Consider the following 19,423-nt stretch of genomic DNA (forward strand, 5'->3'; position numbering starts at 1 on the left):
GGCATCAGTAAAAATTAACCCACATGGCATCAGTAAAAATTAACCCACATGGCATTAGTAAAAATCAACCCACATGGCATCAGTAAAAATTAACCCACATGGCATCAGTAAAAATTAACCCACATCATGTGAGTTAATTTTTACTGATGCCATGTGGGTTAATTTTTACCGATGACATGTGGGTTGATTTTTACTGATGCCATGTGGGTTGACATTTACTGATGCCATGTGGGTTAATTTTTACTGATGCCATGTAGGTTAATTTTTACTGATGCCATGTAGGTTAATTTTTTACTTATGCCATGTGGGTTGATTTTTACTAATGCCATGTGGTCCACATGGCATTAGTAAAAATTAACCCACATGGCATAAGTAAAAATTAACCCACATGGCATCAGCAAAAATTAACCCATATGGCATTAGTAAAAATGGTGGCACAGTGGCTGCGTGTGATGGGCACAGTGGCGACAATTGATGGGCACAGTGGCTGCGTTTGATGGGCACAGTGGCTGCATGTGATGGCACAGTGGCTGCGTTTGGTGGCACAGTGGCTGCGTGTGATGAGCACAGTGGCGACAATTGATGGGCACAGTGGCTATGTTTGATGGGCACAGTGGCTATGTTTGATGGGCACAGTGGCTGCATGTGATGGCACAGTGACTGCGTTTGGTGGCACAGTGAGGCTGCAATTAATGTTTTTTTTTCTTTAGTCAGAGAAGGCAAGCTCAAAATGACAAATATTTTTTTAAACTGCTATTTTTTATTTAAAAAATTATGGTCACCTCAGGCTGAGGTGACCATAATTTTTTAAATAAAAAATAGCAGTTTAACAAAAATGTTTGTTATTTTGAGCTTGCCTTCTCTGACTAAAGAAAAAAAAAAAAACAATTGAGGTCCTCAGCTCAGTCCAACACCCCCCCTCCCCAATACACAATACTTTCTTACTTTTTACAGTCTCTGACTTGTCTCTATCTTCTTGCAGACAGTTTTTACTGTAGGCAGGCCAGGCCCAGGCGCAGAAGCAGGCTCCTCGTGACTTGTCTGTCTTGTTCTCTGGCGCCGAGAGTCACTCTCGCTCCGTCCTTCCTCTCTCACCTCCGGCCGCCGGCGTGACATCACGCGGCACACATCGGTGGAATGAACCAAATCAATCCTCCATGGGGGGGCGAGGAGACGCACAGGAGGAAAGGGAGCCAGTCAGGAGCGCACGTGGCAGCCAGTGAGTCGGCGCCAGCGGGCACACAGCTTAGTGACTGCGCTGTCACATCTGGGGGGGATTTTACCATACCTGTCCCCCCCGCATTATTTCCTGGGGGGGATGCGTCCCCCCCAGTTCCTACGCCCGTGACTTTATATGTACTTGTAAGACCTAACTGAATGACATTTAGTTTGCTAAAACTGTGTATTATAAACAAAAAAAGAAAAAAACTGTTTCAAAGAAAAAGATCCATAAGCCGCACATCTTGAAGCAGATCTATGTGCATGAAGTAAGGGCTCTTTCACACGTCCGTTCCGTTCGTCCGTTTTTTGGACGTCCGTTAACGGACCTCAATGCTTCCCTATGGGCTAGCGTCCGTTAGCGGATGAGCATCCGCTAACGTCCGTTAGCATCCGTCTGCGTTAAGGTCCGTTTTTTTGGACGGAAGAAAACCCTATTTTTCTTCCGTCCAAAAAACTGACCGGACGAAAAACGGACGTTAACGGATGATCCGTTTATCATCCGTTCCGCTAACGTCCGTTTTTCACCAAAATATGTAAAAAATACAAATTCACCAAACTTTAATATGTATGCAATATGCATACATAACAATAACCTTTCACCCAGGTAGTGTTTTTATTCCCAAGTCACATGTTCCCAGCACATGCTGCCCAGTTCCTGGACATTAGAGCAATTCCCTGTGTGTGATTGTCCTCCTTAATTAATAAAATGGCAAAGGATGTTAGCCAAGAAGAGCTAATACACCTGGTACATGATCGCCCTGCAATATGGGATAAGAGATGTGGAGACTATAGCAACCGATATGTCTCTAACAACAAATGGGAGGAAGTCTTTCAGGCGGTGACACCTAACTGGCAAACACTAAAACAAAATGAAAAATTAGAACGTGGTAAGTAGTTTGTGGGTTATGGGGGGGTGGGTTGTTATCTTGTAGTCCATCCATATGTCAACATCCATATCCACCGGCCACGTCACCTGCCACAAGTTGTGAATTGGCCACTGGCCACGCCACCTGCCACGTCACCTGCCACGCCACCTGCCACAAGTTGAGAATTGGCCACTGGCCACGCCACCTGCCACGTCACCTGCCACGCCACCTGCCACAAGTTGAGAATTGGCCACTGGCTACGCCACCTGCCACGTCACCTGCCACAAATTGAGAATTGGCCACTGGCCAACTGCCACGCCACCTGCCACGTCACCTGCCACAAGTTGTGAATTGGCCACTGGCCACGCCACCTGCCACGTCACCTGCCACGCCACCTGCCACAAGTTGAGAATTGGCCACTGGCCACGCCACCTGCCACGTCACCTGCCACGCCACCTGCCACAAGTTGAGAATTGGCCACTGGCTACGCCACCTGCCACGTCACCTGCCACAAATTGAGAATTGGCCACTGGCCAACTGCCACGCCACCTGCCACGTCACCTGCCACAAGTTGTGAATTGGCCACTGGCCACGCCACCTGCCACAAGTTGTGAATTGGCCACCTGCCACGCCACCTATGGGTGTATTTTATTTTCTGTTTCTTCATAGGAGAGAGTATCGTCACCCGCTGGCGCTCATTGAGAGACCGTTATAGGAGAGATTTGAAGGAGGAGACAATGTCCCGCAGTGGAGCTGGAGCCTCCAAGTACAAAAAGGGTGCATTTTTTGAAATGCTGGATTTCCTGCGTAACGTGATGAGCCTAAGAAGGTACCTAGCCACTTTATAACATTATTTGACCAAGTAAACTACAAATAATAAAGTTGATCCACACATATAAATATCTGAATTAAGAGAAATGCATAATGACCTAGTATGCATATCATAGTAGCTCATTATAAATGAATTGATTCCCTGAGATGAAAGTCCCTGTATAGGTCTTCTTTCCCCTCTTACTTTGCTGCCATCACTCCTTGAGTGTCTGGTAGGTATTGGGGGTCATTTACTAATGGCAAATTAACTTTGCACTGCAAGAGCACTTGTAAGTACCGTCACTGTAGATCTGAGGGGTAGATCTGAAATGAGGGGAAGCACTGTTGATTTTATCATCCAATCACGTGGACGTTAAAATACTCTTTTTTACTTTCCTTGCATGTCCCTCTCAGATCTACAGCGACTGGACTTCCAAATGCTCTGATAGTGCACTGGTAGTGCAAAGTGGATTTCCCTTTAGTAAATAACCCCGACTGTGTTTCAGGGGGTGTTGATAGGTAACAGTCAGACAACTTTGTCTATTTTTTATATGCAAATATGTTCAAACTAAGTATTCCAAAAGTGGTATGTAGGGTTGACCACAGCAGTATACACACACATGGATCTATGTATTGTTGAAACAAGTCTGAATTGACCTTTAACCCATCTACCAACCAATATTTTACAGTACAGCCACTAACATCAGTGAAACGGAGGAGGAAACAGATACTGAATTTTCGCAGCCAGATCCCATGGGAGAAACAGGAGTCACAGAAAGTGAGGCAGCTGAAGATGCCACTAGAGCTGCAAGACCGATTCCACCAACCACAAGTGTGCCTGTAAGTATCAAACATAAAATGCCTACTTTTTTAAATATTGTCAAAAGATAATGTGCTAATAGATATGTGTTCCACCCCTCAGATTCGTTCAGTTGGTTCAACTGTGAGAAAGCGTCCACAAAAAAACAAATTAGATAACGCCATGCTGAGCTTCATGGAGGAGATGAAAGCAAGAAGACCTGACTCCAACGATCCTTTTTTGGACCCTAACAACGAGGACGCTTTATTCCTAAGAAGCCAGTACCACCTGCTACAAAAAATGAATCCGGATCGAAAACTTGATATGCGCCTGGCAATTGGCCAGTATATCGGTACTTGTCTGAAGGCTTCTATGTCAGGAGACCCTGTGCCCCAAGTTATCTCCCCTTCCCAACGCCAATTCTACCCCGATCACCCACCACCAGCTCCCTACACTCACCGATTCCAACCCAGCCCTATACCCCATCATTACCGTGCCCCTGCCTCCACTGCCCAAAATTTTCCAGTCCCACCCCAGGCACCCAACTATGATCCCTCTCCTTCCCAGGGGACTTCACGATCTGATTCCTCCCTTTTCCCCACCCCTTATTATCAAGATCTATAATTTTATTTTTTTTGGAAATTTTTGATACGATACTTTAATAAATTGATTTTTGCCCCTTTTTGTGATGTGTATTTCATTTTTTTTTTATCTTTTACTATAAGTTACAATCTACATGTTGCGTTCATAAAGTTCAAAGAAAAATAGTAGACTGCATGAAAATGATTTTTTTTTGGTATTTTATGTGAAAAGAAACAAACTGATATATCATAGGGACATAATGACAATTGAAGCATGAAAGCATACACTTGTAGAAATCTTAAATGTAGAAATTAACTGGCGTTTTCACTATGACAAGTAAGACCATGCAAATTAACTAAAAGGGGCGAAACATGTTACTATAAAGGTGCAAATGATAAATTTCCTCGTGACTGTTTTTACACATATTGATACTGCCACGGAACCTCTCCTTCTGGGGACATAAAAAAATTAGTAAAATTGTCACGCATGGTAATAGCTGAATTGTTGGGTCGCAGTCCGGAAAAGCGCACAGATGGTAGGTCTACCTCGTCCTCTTCCTCAACAGAAATCCCTTCCTTCTCGCGGATGACATTGTGGAGGACACAGCAGGCTTGGATTGCCAGTTGGGCATTCTCCACGCTAAGTTGTATAGCGCTATGAAATATGCGCCATTTGCCGCTCAAAATGCCAAAGGTGCATTCAATAAGGCGCCTTGCACGACTCAAGCGGTAGTTGAAAATTTTCTTTGGGGTCGTTAAATTCTGCCTGGCATAAGGCCTTAAAACATGATGAGAAAGTCCAAATGCCTCATCAGCAACTAGAACATGTGGCAAATCTGGTCCTACAGTTGATGGTAGTGGTTGATCTGCTGGGAAATTAAAGTGTCCCTCCAGTATTCTTCTCCCCATTACTGATGATGAAAATATTCTTGCGTCGGCATTCGATCCATAGGCTCCTATATCAACGGCAATAAATTTGTAGTTACTGTCGCAAATTGCCATTAGCACTAGTGAAAAATATTTTTTATAATTGAAAAATTGCGAGCCAGATCCTGGTGGCATCTGGATTCTGACATGTTTCCCATCCAGAGCTCCAACACAATTGGGGAATTGAGTTTTTTTCCAAAAGCCAGTCGCAATTTCCTGCCACATGGTAGCATCAGGAACCGGCATTGCAGAAGAACGAAGCTCCTCCCATATTGCTTCGCAGGTCTCATGCACTATCACTGATATGGTCGATATTCCCAATAAAAAAAAATGGCTTAGTGACGTATAAGACACTCCAGATGCAAGAAACCTAGGAAGAGTAGAAGAGTAGAAGAAATTACGAAAGGAATCCAACATTACACTGGACATAATCAAGCTAAATGGCTGGCTGGCTGGCTTACCTGAGGGTAATGAGAAGTCGCTCCTCTGGAGGCACAGCAAGTCGCATGTCTGTGTTTGTACGGTATAGTCTGGGATGTAACTTTTCAAGTAAATAATCAAACGTTGGGATCGTCATTCTAGTGAAATTAAAAAATTTAGGAGGGTAACGTCGCAAATCTGCATATTGCAGCGCAAAGAAACCCTCACTTGGCCTTTTGAGGAGCATGGGATGTGCCCAGTACCTGCGTCCCCTAGCAGACATCTTCCTGGTCAAGCTTTTTTTTCTCCACACATAGTACATCATGACAAATGATGTCACATTCTGATCATAATTCCCCAAATCCATCGTAATCAGCAAGTACAGTGAAATACAGCAATGGATCAGGAACAAAACAGCCGGCTGTTAACATACAGGAAGAGGAAATCACACTGGGGGAAACAAAGAATCATGGGAAAATTCTTGAAAAGATGATTAATAAAGTTCTAAAACCAAAAAAATAAAAAAAACGGATCAAAAAACGGATCGAAAAAACGGATGAAAAACGGACCAAAAACGGACGTCAACGGACGGAAAACGGAACGGAAACGGATGTAAACGGATGGAAAACGGACGAAAAACTGATGAAAAAACGGATCAACTGAAGGGAAAAAAAATAATGTAAAAACTGAACGGACGTGTGAAAGAGCCCTAAGGCTTATGGATCTTTTCCTTTGACATTGCTGCAGCTTGGAACTAGAACAAGCTCCCTGTAACTGCCTTCACTCACATCGGTCTAGTTGGACTTTACCTCTCTAATTCAGCAGCACGTCAATTTTGTCTTTTTTGGGTCACAAAAAAACAAAACAGTTGACAGTATTTCATTAATGTACTGTTTTTAAAATCAATTGTTGCCTAAAAGTATTGCTGATCTCATGCAGTTTCTTTGAATATACTACCTATCCACATGCACTCCAGTGATGGCTGCATGGCATTTCTTGTGGCTTTTCTGGTGGTGACAACAGTGTACCGGTCTTGTGCGATGTGTATCAGCATGACATCTTGTTGAGCACAAATGGGGAACAGGGACAAAACATTGTGTCCCTATAACAGAAAGGGCCTAAACGAGGACCTTTATGTCAGGAGTAAAAGCTGCAGATTTAAAAATACTGAAAATGCTTTTTAAATAGATTCTAAAGTCTATATGAATTTTTAGTGACTGATAGGTAGATTCAGAGACATTGGCCCAACTTTGCGGCGACGTAGCTTAGCGTGTTTAGGCTACGCCGCCGTAAGTTAATGAGGCAAGTACTTGATTCTCAAAGTACTTGCCTGCTAAGTTACGGCGGCGTAGCCTAAAGCGGGCGGGCGTAAGGGCGCCTAATTCAAATTTGTCTAAGGGGGCATGTTTTATGCTAATGGGGCTTGACCTGACGTTTTTGATTTTTTTGCAAACTGCGCATGCGCCGGGCGACTACATTTCCCAGTGTGCATTGCGGCTAAGTACGCTGCACGGGCCTATTGATTTCGACGTGGACGTAAACGACGTAATTCCCTATTCACGGACGACTTACGCAAACGACGTAAACATTTCGAATTTCGACGCGGGAACGGCGGCCATACTTAACATTGGCTACGCCACCTAGGTCCTAGCTTTAACTTTAGGCTGCCTATCTCTTACGTAAACGGCGTAAATGTACTGCGGCGGCCGGGCGTACGTTCGTGAATAGGCGTATCTAGTGATTTGCATATTCTACGCCGACCGCAATGGAAGCGCCACCTAGTGGCCAGCAGAAATATTGCAACCTAAGATAGGACGGCGCAAGCCGTCGTATCTTAGATATGTTTAATCGTATCTCTGTTTGAGAATACACTTAAACATAGGTCGGCGCAGATTCTGAGTTAGGTCGGCGTATCTACTGATACGCCGGCCTAACTCTCTCTGAATCTACCTATGAGTCTATAATACATTTTTTTACTTTATTTCTCACATTACCACGCTCATTTTATATGACAAAAAAAGGAGAACTGCACTCCAACAGACAGCCCAGTCCTAGTATGAAAAGATCAGCTTTAGTTTGTCTCCTTCCAAGTCACGTTCTACCACAAGAGTAATTGTAGAGGTCCTCTATGATTAATTTTGACCTGCACGATTAGGCCCAAAGGAGGGTGAAATGCATTAGAGGGGCTGCCTTGGGAGGAAACAAGCTGAAGCCAACTTTTTCATACTAGCACAGGGCTGTCTGTTGGAGCGCGGTTTCCCACTTTTATTATAGGTAGCCAGAGCTCCTGATATGTCCAGTGCAGAGCTTTACTTCGACTCCCTGCTGCATTGGAATGGGATCTATGAGGGACACCGGTTCCGGTGTTGTGCTTCCACTCCCTCAATCTGCTGTACCATTCACAAAATACAGCACAAATGTCACCAGTGAATGGCACAGCAGATTGTATGCGTATGTGTGTGTGTTGTGTGGGGGGCACAGCACCAGAACTTCTAAAGTAATAACAAAATTAGACTAGTGTGAGAAATAAAGGTACGATTAAATAAACAGCTTGTAGTCATGTGTAGTTTTGACTGTAATGGCAATGCAGAAGGGGAAAGAAGTTGTAAGGGAACTTGGTTCCTCTATGATTTCCTATGGTCACAAGTGGAACAGCTGTCTGATTGGATGCTGGTGCCCCTTGTGACCTCTGTAGCCCTCTTTCGTAAAGGCAGAGCCTATTTAGGACCCTGGCTCCTTGATTTTGTGCACGTTGTGCGAGCCATTAGTGTAGGGACAGGCTCCCTGTCTGTCAGGGACAGTGTTTAGCAGCAGAGAGAGGTTCCAGAGGAGTAGGGAAAAGTGCAGGGACTACACCACCTCCTTGCAGGAAGCCTCCCAATTGGGTGTGGACCGGGCAGGCTGCATTCCCGCTCCTCGCTGCAGAAGCTGTCAACATCATCACAAGATAACGTTCCTCTACTTAAGTGGCTCATATCCACGGGCTTAATTGTAAATTGTGGAACTTTTTTAATACAATGTTTCAATTCACCTTGGCCTCTGTATTCTCTTCCACCCGTGTGCAACGCTGCACCCTACTCACAAGTTGTCCTTGGAATTGGACTTTAAGCTAGGTAATTGTGTTTTTTTTTAGCTTATCGAAGATTTGCAGTCCAGGGACCTCGGCTGTGGAATGCGCTACCAACTACCATCCGATTAGAGTCAGACCACTTGGCCTTCAGGAGAAGGATTAAAACCCATCTCTTCTGAGGTCTAGTGGGTTTTCCTTACCCATGGAATGGAAACAGCGCCCAGAAGCCATTCAGTTTGCATGTGTTGCGTTTTACAAGTTTTTCACTCACTCATTCACTCACTTACTATCCTCTGAAGAGTTAAAAAGCTGAGGGACACTAAATTAGGGTTGATAACTTATGCCAAGCTACAATACTTCTTTAACCATTCACAACTGTTTGTGTAAAAATGATCTTACTCTGATTAGAGTTCTGATTGTCATTTGAGCCATCTGATCCACCCTCTAGTTATTTTGAAATATGGAAGTTGGCTGGAAAATTGGTACCATACCAAAAATATCATTCCCATTGCCAAGTAGAAAGTAAAAATGTGCTCTAAAAATCCCTGGTCCGACCACATCTCGAGTCTGCTGTCCAGTTTTGGTCCCCAATCCTCAGGAGGGATATGTGAAATTAATAAAGGGGCTGGAAGACCTCGGTTATGAGGAATGGCTGCAAAACACTATTCTCCCTGGAGAGGAGGCACTTAACAGGGGATATGATTGCAAAGTATAACAATCTTTAAATGGTGACATCTCTACTATGATAATTTCAACCTCTTAGGCCGCGTACACACGGTCGTTCCAAACCGATGAGAATGGTCCGACGGGACATTTCCATCGGTTCACCGCTGAAGTGGCCTGATGGTCTGATGTGTGTACACACCATCATTTCAAAAACCGATCGGGTCAGAACGCGGTGACGTCAAACACACGACGTGCTGAATAAAACAAAGTTCAATGCTTCCAAGCATGCGTCGACTTGATTCTGAGCATGCGCGGGTTTTGAACCAATGCTTTCTGTACTAACCATCGGTTTGGACCGATCGGGCAGCGGTCCATCGGTTCGATTTTAAAGCATGTTTTAAAATTTTGGACCGAAGGACAACAGACCGATGGGCTATACACACGGTCAGTTTGGACCGATGAAACTGAACCTCGGTCCATTCTCATCGGTTTTGTCCGACCATGTGTACGCGGCCTTACACATCTAGCAGAACTTAGGCCTCAGGACACCCACCTTATGCACCTCATCAGTCATACTCTGCTGGATAGCTGAAGGCTACCCTGACTAAAGCTCATCGGTAGGAATAAATAGGTCTGCAGCAGTGTGTGTGCAGTAAGAAGAGGAGCCGACTGGAAACTTTTCCTTGCAACAGCCACGCAGTCCAGATCGCTGAAACAGGAATTAATATGGGCTACACTTCAGAGGTGGGGGATTTCATTAACCACTTTCCGACTGGTGCATGTACATATACGTCAGCAGAATAGCACGGCTGTGCGAAGCAACGTACCTGACTCGATGTCCGCCGGGTGCCCACAATCATCTCACGGAGCGGCAGAACGAGGCTATGTAAGCAAGGCATTTCCCTGTTCTGCCTAGTGACATGGCAGGGATCTACTGCTCCCTGTGACCGGGTGCAGTGATTGCTGTCATGTCACTGGTAGCCCATCCCCCTTACAGTTAGAATCATTCCCTAGGACACACTTAACCCCTTCATCTGCAAAAAACATAACACATACAGTACACTGTAATCTGTAAGATTCCATTACTGTATCTAATCATTTCACATCTCTTTTGTCCCTAGTGCTTTGTTTAGTGCCCTGCATGCAGTTTTCTATTCTATATGCCATTCTTTCTGCCTGGAAACTAGAGATTGTCCATGGCATCCAAAAAGCACCCCTTTACGTCAAAAGCAGGTTTTGATCAGTTAGAAAACAGCGATAGTAAATAGGAATCACTTGCAGAATAAAGCGATAATGATTAGTGGGGACAATTCTGCGACTGAGCGACTTTGATTATATTCTTGAATGCATTTTATTATTATCGTATAATTATTTTTGATAATTATTGCAAAAATTGATGATTGCAAAAATAAAGGCCAACAATGTAATCAAAATATATTGGGTACAATTCTCTTCACTCCCGATGCATTTCAAACAATATATATTTCTTCCTCAGGGGAAACAAGAATCTGTAAGAGACCAAGATGATCACAATAAAGCAGTGGCCCAAACCATTGCTGTTTTTAAAAAGTCACCTGGAAAAAATATCCAGGTGAGCTCAAAAGGATGCCACCCCCAACAGGACCCAAGGAGCCAACTCTTGCATATAGACATTACTTGAAACAATCTAAAACTTCCTTAAAACTGACCTTTAGTCATTTTTTCAACTTTCAATCTATTAAATCTTCTGCCCTTGTTGTTTTAACTTTGGATAGTAAAATATTTTTTTTCTGCCAGTAAATACCTTATACAGTCCACTTCCTGTTTCCTGTCTGGTAAAAAGCCTAGGCTTATGACATCATGCACAGCCCTCTCTCTCACTTTTGTGAGAGTTTGCCAGGAAGGGAGGGGGCGAGTCATAAGAGTGCCAATGAAAGCTTCAGAGCTGGAGGTGTGCCTCTGTGTGTCTGTGCAAATCCACTAAGTGAACAAGCAGCAGTTTCAGCTGCCCATAGTTAAAATGGCTGCAGCCAGACTCAGTGGAGGGAGATTTCTGCAGCATATTTGGCAAGTACAGAATCACAGTATATATAAAATAATATGTAAAGTGGTTGGAGGGAAGCTTCAGAATGGCAAAGATGTTTTTATTACAAATCATGTGAGCAGACTGCAGTTCCTCTTTAAAGTGGAGGTTCACCCGAATTTACAACTTCTGCTTAAACAATATTGCTCTGGCTGTAGATTACAAGTTTGCAGTTAAATTTTTTTTAAATCGATTAGATACCTTATTGCTGTGTCCACTTCCTGGTTTCATCTGTGCGGAACTGGGCGTGTCGTGATCGCCGCATTGAATGATGGGATTCATGATGAGTGTCTCGTCATGCTGATGAGAAGAATATTGTTTTAACAAGCAGGAGACGAAATCTCACGAGATTTGACACGTCACATGACTCTGCAACCGGTCATGTGCCGGTCATGTGACGAGGGCGGTTCCAATTCGGCCATTTTAACTCATGGAAAACAGCTATTCATCAGCTGCTCAGGGCGTTCTGAGCTTTCGCTGATAAAAAAAATAACTGTTGTGCTGGTCACAGCGGGGCGTGTCCTTTTCAGGACGCCGCCGGCCGTTGTTATGGAAACTGTGCAGTGTTGACAGCGCGGCTCGCCATCACACTGCGCATGCGCGGGATAGAGCGGTGAATGCTGGGACTTCAGCATTCACCGCATCCCGGAAGTAAATACAGGAGGGCTTCAGAGTGCCCACAATTAAGATGGCAATGTCCATTCTACATTTTTATAAAACATCCTTTTCGGGGAAATGAACATCCTGGCGGCTGCAACTTTGGGAGTGGTGAGTACACAATTCTTTATCTTAACAGCGTTAGAATGATCTTTAAAAAAAAAAAAAACGTTTTCCCGCGGAACCCCCGCTTTAAGGTGATGATCATCCTCCAAATTCAAGAAATGGTAAGGTGTCCAAAAGCCAGGTGAACAACTTGCACAGCAACCAGAGAGGGGATAGCTTAAAAGCAAATTCCAACAGTGAGCCCAAGTCCAAAATTTGGAATCATATATCTGACCATCATACCTACTATATAGCCAAAGTATATAAACATTCCTCCTATTGAATTCGGATGTTTCCAGTAAGGGGAATTGCTGATGCTACTGCATACAAAGACATTTAAAAAAATTGGACCATTTCCACCTTGTAGGAACAATTGGAAGAGGTCCTTTTCTGTTCCAGCATGACGCATGGTTTGATGAGTCTGGTGTAAAGTCTGAGTGACCTACTGAACGTTTTTGAAATAAATTGGAACAGTTATGAGCCAAATCTTCTTTTCCAATATCAGTACCTGACCACACAAATGGCTGATCGGGGATGCATTTCCACATTCTTACCAGTCCTAAGCTGCAAAAGAGGCATGGGCAACTTCAATTATTGCCCATGGATTTGTATTGGGATGTTTAACATGTTCATATAGATGTGATGATATCATGTCCACAAATGTTTGGCCATATGGTGTACCATTAACATTTGCCCAAACTTTGGGATTTGGTCACTGGTGCTGTATGTAATTATTATTCAACACATTTCTGTAATTACTGTCTTCCCACATGTTTTGTTGTCTAATTTGGCTACAAACATGACAAGACATGTGTGCAGCCGTAGTGAAAAGGAGGCACAGGACATACACGACAGGGTGTAAGTAGCTTACAGAAAGGAATAGGTTAAGGAAAAGGGGAGTGTTTAAGGAAAGAACGGGTTCTTACCTGATTGGAGGACAGATGACACAGGGAGGAGTTGTATAGATAATCCATGTTAGAGGTGGAGCAGAGGTCATCAGTATGGGTGAGAATCGTGGTGTAAAGTCCCTCCCTCCTGCCCTAATGGAGGTGTTTCCTCCTGAAGAGGGTCATTGCGGTTGGGTCCTTGATGATCGGTATGAAAACATGAGGTATGTGAGAAAACGGTGGGACCCATCTCAGGTATGGAGTCCTCCCGGGTTGGTCTGGTTTCAGTCTGGACAACCGGGTAATAAGTTTCTGGGTCTGTGGTCAGTTAGTGACTCCTCTAGGCGATTTTGGCGGCTGGGGACAGATGCTAACTAGAAGGTACCACAGACTCAAAAAGTTGAAGATGGGATCGTCAGGGGCTGACAACCAAGTATTTTGTTTGAACTGGAATATTTAAATATTTAAATAATGGTTATAGTTTATTTGGTTTCGTTAATAAAAGGCCAAACATGCCATTTAAATCCAGAAGGTGTCAGTGTTATTATTCAATAATAATGTTAATGTTACATGCATGTGTGGTTAGGGGATGTAAGTTACCTGACTGCCATATTCATGTGATTATTACTAAATTCTAGGTTTAAAGAATATCCAAACCCAAGAACATAAATGTAATATATTTCAGCTTACAATCCTTGGTGTGGTGGCTGCATTCAGAGGCATTGCTAGGGGGGTGCGGGGCGTGCGGCCCGCACCGGGTGACACCCACTAGAGAGGTGACACCATCCCGATTTAAAAAAAAAAAAAAAAAAAAAACATTTTTTTTAGCTGACATGTGGGGGGGGGGGGGGGGGGGGCGGCCCCCCCGCGACTGCAGCGATGAGCGCCGTGGAATCGGAGCGCCGAGCGCCGCAGTACAAGAGGAGGGGGGTTGCGGGGTGACACCGCAGCACCATCCATCCCCTCCTCTCACAGCCACGGGCTGTTAGCGGTGCTCGGCAGTCGGCACACAGGCACAGCCCCCTCCTCTCTGTTTGTGTGTACAGAGGGGGAGGGGCCGAGGGGACCTTCTGTCCATGTGCCGTGGCGCTGCCTGCGATGATCTGAGGTACTGAATGGGAAGGGGGGGGGGGGGTGTTTGCACCTGGGGGGATTTCACTGAAGGGGGGGGTGTTTGCACTGAGGGGGGGGTTGTACTAAGGGGGTGTTTGCACTGAGGGGGTTTTCACTAAGGGGGGTTTGCACTGGGGGGGTTGTACTAGGGGGGGGGGGGGTTTTCACTGGGGGGGGTTGCACCTTGGGGGTTTGCACTGAGGGAGGGGGGATTTGCACTGAGGGGGGGTTGCACAAAGGGGGGGGGGTGTCTGCACTGAGGGGGTGTCTGCACTGAAGGGGGTCTGTGTAACATGCAGGGGTCCAGAGGTGCAGGTGGCTGTGTAATGTAAAAGGGGTGCAGTGATGCAGGGTGCTGTGTAATGTAAAAGGGTCCAGAGGTGCAGGGGGCTATGAGATGTAAAGGGGGCCAGTGATGCAGGGTGCTGTGTAATGTAAAGGAGTCCAGTGATGCAGGGTGCTGTGTAATGTAAAGGGGTCCAGAGGTGCAGGGTGCTGTGTAATGTAAAAGGGTCCAGAGGTGCAGGGTGCTGTGTAATGTAAAGGGGTGCAGAGGGCTGTGTAGTGTAAAAGGGTGCAGGGGGCTATGTGATGTAAAGGGGTGCAGAGGTGCAGGCGGCTGTGTAATGTAAAAGGGGTGCAGTGATGCAGGGTGCTGTGTAATGTAAAATGGTCCAGAGATGCAGGGTGCTATGAGATGTAAAGGGGTCCATTGATGCAGGGTGCTGTGTAATGTAAAGGGGTCCAGTGATGCAGGGTGCTGTGTAATGTAAAGGGGTCCAGTGATGCAGGGGGCTGTGTAATGTAAAGGGGTTCAGTGATGCAGGGGGCTGTGTAATGTAAAGGGGTCCAGTGATGCAGGGGGCTGTGTAATGTAAAGGGGTCCAGTGATGCAGGGTGCTGTGTAATGTAAAGTGGTCCAGAGGTGCAGTTGTGGAGACGCCCCTGGCCTATAGGCTCCTGAGATGTGAATTTCGGTTCTGGAGAAAGAGAGGTGGGGGGAGGGGACAAAGAAAAATGGAGAGAAAGAAGAAGGGATAGAACGAACAAGAAAGATGGATAGGGAGAGAGAGAAAAGGGGAAGAAAGGAGAACAGAGAGCAAACAGTAGGGTAAAAAATATTTGAAAAATGTTATTGGGGGGGGGGGGGGGGGGTGACACCATATTTTACCGCACCAGGTGACACCAACCCTAGTGACGCCACTGGCTGCATTACTTTATTTTCTTAGATAAGATACATTTTCTGCGCGTACAGAAAAAACCTGTTGGAAGTGTGTTACAGGCAGAAGCAACAGGTGAAAATAGAAGAAAATAAGACTGAAACAAGAAAACAAATGTGGCTACCACATCTAATGACTAATACGTTGCTTAATAATACATTTTTTCGTTTTGAGCTTAGCTACGCTTTAGGTCCCTGCTTGCATATAAGCAGCCATATATTTTATATACCGTATTTATCGGCATATACCGCGCGCTGGCGTATAGCGCGCACCCTGAGCTGAGAAGGGAAGTTTAGGGAAAAAACGTACATTTTGGATGTCTTGCTCGGCGTCCATCAACGGCCTTGTCCGGCGTCTGTCTGCGGCCTTGCGCGGGGTCCATCCACCCTTGTCGGTGTCCGTCTGCTGTCTTGCCCGGCGTCCATCGGCGGCCTTGTCCGGTGTCCATCTGCGGCCTTGCGCGGGGTCCGTATAGCCTTGTGGGTGTCCGTCTGCGGCGGGGTCTGTCGAGCCTTGTGGGTGTCCGTCTGCGGCGGGGTCCGTCGAGCCTTGTGGGTGTCCGTCTGCGGGGTTGCAGCGTCGTGTGTTTGAATTTGGCGCGCTGTGCAGAGCCGATTTCCTGCGCACTCTGCTTCACTCGGCTTCTCTCGGCTCCTCTCGCGTGGCTGCGGGCAGAGCCGAGCGTGGCCGAGCCTAGCCGAGTGCGCAGTACACTCGACTCGGACAATGTTGGAAACAGCGGGAATCTGCGGGGATCGGCGTATATCGCGCACCCACGATTTTCCCCTGATTTTTAGGGGGGAAAAAGTGAGTGGTATACGCCGATAATAAATACGGTTTGTATATATTTAGAAGAAGGGATTATATATATTATATTCCTATTATACTTTAATTCAACTGAAATTCAAAGCAGAATTTACATTTGGTAGTATTTCCAAGTTGTGAACTGTTAAAGATGCTAAATCCATTGTCTTTTTTTCATGTTTACATTATTATGAAATGGCCGTTCTATGGTTAGAGTCTGGACTGTGTTTAACAATAAGCAAAGGGTCCCAAGGTGATCTTCAGAGAGTGAAAGTGGCTTTCAAGACAGTCCCTTTTGTGTTAATGTCTGAGAGTAATTAGGTAAAGGATTACAGCAAACAGATTGCAGGGTCCACATGGGATTCCATGTTAGTTTGAACGCATCGTGATTGTATCAACTAGAAGGAAGTTCACCATTGTGAACAATGCCTTGACTCTTTTTCAACTTCCCGAACAGACTCACTTAAGTCACGAAGCCACGGGTGGGATGTGTGAAGTTCTCACCACTGGCCCGTTAGAGGGAAACATCAACCTCATCTGTTTATTTTTACTGTAAGGTTAATTAATAAAGCAAACAAGTTGTTTCTTAGGCTTAACAAACACAGTGTCAGAAGAAATCTCATTAGGCACCATTAAAGGGAAATTAGGCTGAAAGAAAGCTACGCCAAGAGATACAAGGCCATAGATACGCACATATTTAACATTCTGTGAACAGTTTATCAGTGTATTTTTTTTATTCATTGTCAAGTTTTAAAGCCCAATTAAAGTTTTTAGCGAGTACTAAAACCTCATCTTTTTAACAACAACATTTAAAAATAGATTAATTTAATGTATAGATTATAAAATATGTGGATTCCATGTAAAAACGGCAGGTCCCTGCACCCAATAATCATTTGTTATACCTTTTTATTATGGTGAGATTTAGAGTGCATTAGGGAAAGGGTGGCCTAGTTCACATTTTTGGACACCATTCCGTTTTTGATAAGATAGATATGCATGCTTAAAAGGTTGGTGTTTGTACTTGAAAAATGAATACAATTAAATTTTGTAAGGAAATACCCTGTAGTGGTCCCTGATTATAAAATATATCCGCGGACCAGTTTCAGCAGACATGTTCGGTCGTGTGTACGGCCGACCGGACAAATGTCCGGTGGATCAGACAGGTTTCCAGCGGACAAATGTTTCTTAGCATGCTAAGAAACATGTCCGCTGGAAGCCTGTCCATCGGACATGTTCGGTCATCTGTACAGACTCACCGTACATGTCCGCTCGGCCGAAAGCCCTCGCATGCGTCAAAGTGATTCGACACATGAGTGAAAGCATTGACCTTCCAGGGCCGCGCACGTCGCCGCGTAATCGTCGCGGCGACGGCACGGCCACGTCACCCCGTATTGTGTCCGCGCGGATTTCTGTTTGATGGTGTGTACAACCATCAGACAGAAATCCGGCAGCGGACTGTCCGCTGAAAACGGTCCGGCGGACCGTTTTCAGCGGACAGTCCGTCCGTGTGTACGAGGCCTAATGACATCCCAGTCTTAGTCCATAGGGTTAAAATATTGAGCTGGCCCACCCTTTGCAGCTATAACAGCTTCAACTCTTTTGGGAAGGCTGTCCACAATGTTTAGGAGTGTGTCTTTGGGAATGTTTGACCATTCTTCCAGAAGCGCATTTGTGAGGTCAGGCACTGATGTTGGATGAGAAGACCTGACTTGCATTCAGGCTCTAATTCATCCCAACGGTGTTCTCTCGGGTTGAGGTCAGGACTGTGCGCACCCCAAACTCGCTCATCCATGTCTTTATGGATCTTGCTTTGTGCACTGGTGTTCAGTCATGTTGGAACAAGAAGGGGCCATCCCCAAACTGTTCCCACAAAGTTGGGAGCATGACATTTTCCAAAATGTCTTGGTATGCTGACGCCTTAAGAGTTCCCTTCAACTAAGGGGCCAAGCCCAACCAGCAGATCACTGATGCCATACAGGTCTCCTGCACACTGTCAGTGTAAGCTACAGTATCTGCTTATACCTCATCTGCCCCTGTACAAATCATTAGTAAGACCTCATCTGGAATATGCAGTTCAGTTTTGGGCACCAGTTCTCAAAAAGGACATCGGAGAACTGGAGAAAGTGCAGAGAAGGGCAACCAAACTGATAAGAGGCATGGAGGAGCTCAGCTATGAGGAAAGATTAGAGCAGGGATAAGCAATTAGCGGACCTCCAGCTGTTGCAAAACTACAAGTCCCATCATGCCTCTGGGTTCATGCTTGTGGCTGTCAGTCTTGCTATGCCTCATGGGAATTGTAGTTCTGCAACATCTGGAGGTCCGCTAATTGCATATCCCTGGATTAGAGGAACTGAATCTATTCACTCTTGAGAAGAGGAGAATAAGGGGGGATATGATCAACATGTACAAATATATAAGAGGTCCATACAGTGAACTTGGTGTTGAGTTATTCACTTTACGGTCAACACTGAGGACAAGGGGGCACTCTTTACGTCTAGAGGAAAAGAGATTTCACCTCCAAATACGGAAAGGTTTTTTCACAGTAAGAGCTGTGAAAATGTGGAACAGACTCCCTCCAGAGGTGGTTCTGGCCAGCTCAGTAGATTGCTTTAAGAAAGGCCTGGATTCTTTCCTAAATGTACAGAATATAACTGAGTACTAAGATTTGTAGGTAAAGTTGATCCAGGGTAAATCCGATTGCCTCTCGGGGGATCAGGAAGGAATTTTTTCCCCTGCTGTAGCAAATTGGATCATGCTCTGCTGGGGTTTTTTGCCTTCCTCTGGATCAACTGTGGGTATGGAGTTGGGTGTATAGGATTTTACTGTGTTTTTTATTTTGTTTTTTTATTTTTTGTGGTTGAACTGGATGGACTTGTGTCTTTTTTCAACCTGACTAACTATGTAACTATGTAACAGTTATAGGCTCAGTTCACAACTATGCAGTTTGCTTTTGATTCATTTCTGCAGTGCTTTTTGCGGTGCATTTTGCATTTTTGTACACATGTTTTTGACACATTTTTCATGCGTTTTTTTATGCATTTTGCATTTCTCATGCTTTTTTTTTGCCCAATTTGTTGTTAGGCAGATTTGTGAAATTGTGGCAAAATTGTGGTAACCCTAGGATCTCACCTGTGTGGTCATGTGGGCCGCGGTTCGCACGGGCACGATAGCCCATTAATTTGAATGAGCTGCCATGGCCCACGACATGCAGCAAA

The 19,423-nt window shown here is 45.0% G+C and overlaps 2 protein-coding genes across 2 annotated transcripts; one reads left to right on the forward strand and one right to left on the reverse strand.

Annotated features, from left to right (window-relative positions):
• The first annotated feature begins 1,704 nt into the window (after nucleotides 1–1,704).
• On the forward strand, nucleotides 1,705–4,380 carry LOC120932559. Its single transcript, XM_040345036.1, has 4 exons — nucleotides 1,705–2,108; nucleotides 2,757–2,916; nucleotides 3,587–3,737; nucleotides 3,820–4,380. The coding sequence occupies exons 1-4, from the start codon at nucleotides 1,928–1,930 to the stop codon at nucleotides 4,318–4,320; spliced, it is 993 nt and encodes a 330-aa protein (XP_040200970.1). The 5' UTR covers nucleotides 1,705–1,927; the 3' UTR covers nucleotides 4,321–4,380.
• A 99-nt stretch (nucleotides 4,381–4,479) lies between these two features.
• On the reverse strand, nucleotides 4,480–6,194 carry LOC120932558 (putative nuclease HARBI1). The gene is made up of 2 exons (XM_040345035.1): nucleotides 5,666–6,194; nucleotides 4,480–5,574 (listed from the first exon to the last, which is right to left on the reverse strand). The coding sequence occupies exons 1-2, from the start codon at nucleotides 5,989–5,991 to the stop codon at nucleotides 4,695–4,697; spliced, it is 1,206 nt and encodes a 401-aa protein (XP_040200969.1). The 5' UTR covers nucleotides 5,992–6,194; the 3' UTR covers nucleotides 4,480–4,694.
• Between the last annotated feature and the right edge of the window lie 13,229 nt (nucleotides 6,195–19,423).

The sequence above is a fragment of the Rana temporaria genome, chromosome 3, assembly GCF_905171775.1.
Source record: "Rana temporaria chromosome 3, aRanTem1.1, whole genome shotgun sequence".
Lineage (NCBI taxonomy): Eukaryota > Metazoa > Chordata > Amphibia > Anura > Ranidae > Rana > Rana temporaria.

What these genes read in the sequence shown, in the direction of transcription:
- LOC120932559 (XM_040345036.1), top strand. Translation starts at nt 1,928, where the DNA reads ATGGCAAAGGATGTTAGCCAAGAAGAGCTAATACACCTGGTACATGAT. An exon ending in AACGTGATGAGCCTAAGAAG is followed by an intron (nt 2,917 to 3,586) that starts GTACCTAGCCAC and finishes AATATTTTACAG; the next exon opens with TACAGCCACTAACATCAGTG. An exon ending in CACCAACCACAAGTGTGCCT is followed by an intron (nt 3,738 to 3,819) that starts GTAAGTATCAAA and finishes TCCACCCCTCAG; the next exon opens with ATTCGTTCAGTTGGTTCAAC.
- LOC120932558 (XM_040345035.1), bottom strand. Translation starts at nt 5,991, where the DNA reads ATGGATTTGGGGAATTATGATCAGAATGTGACATCATTTGTCATGATG. An exon ending in CGACTTCTCATTACCCTCAG is followed by an intron (nt 5,575 to 5,665) that starts GTAAGCCAGCCA and finishes TACTCTTCCTAG; the next exon opens with GTTTCTTGCATCTGGAGTGT.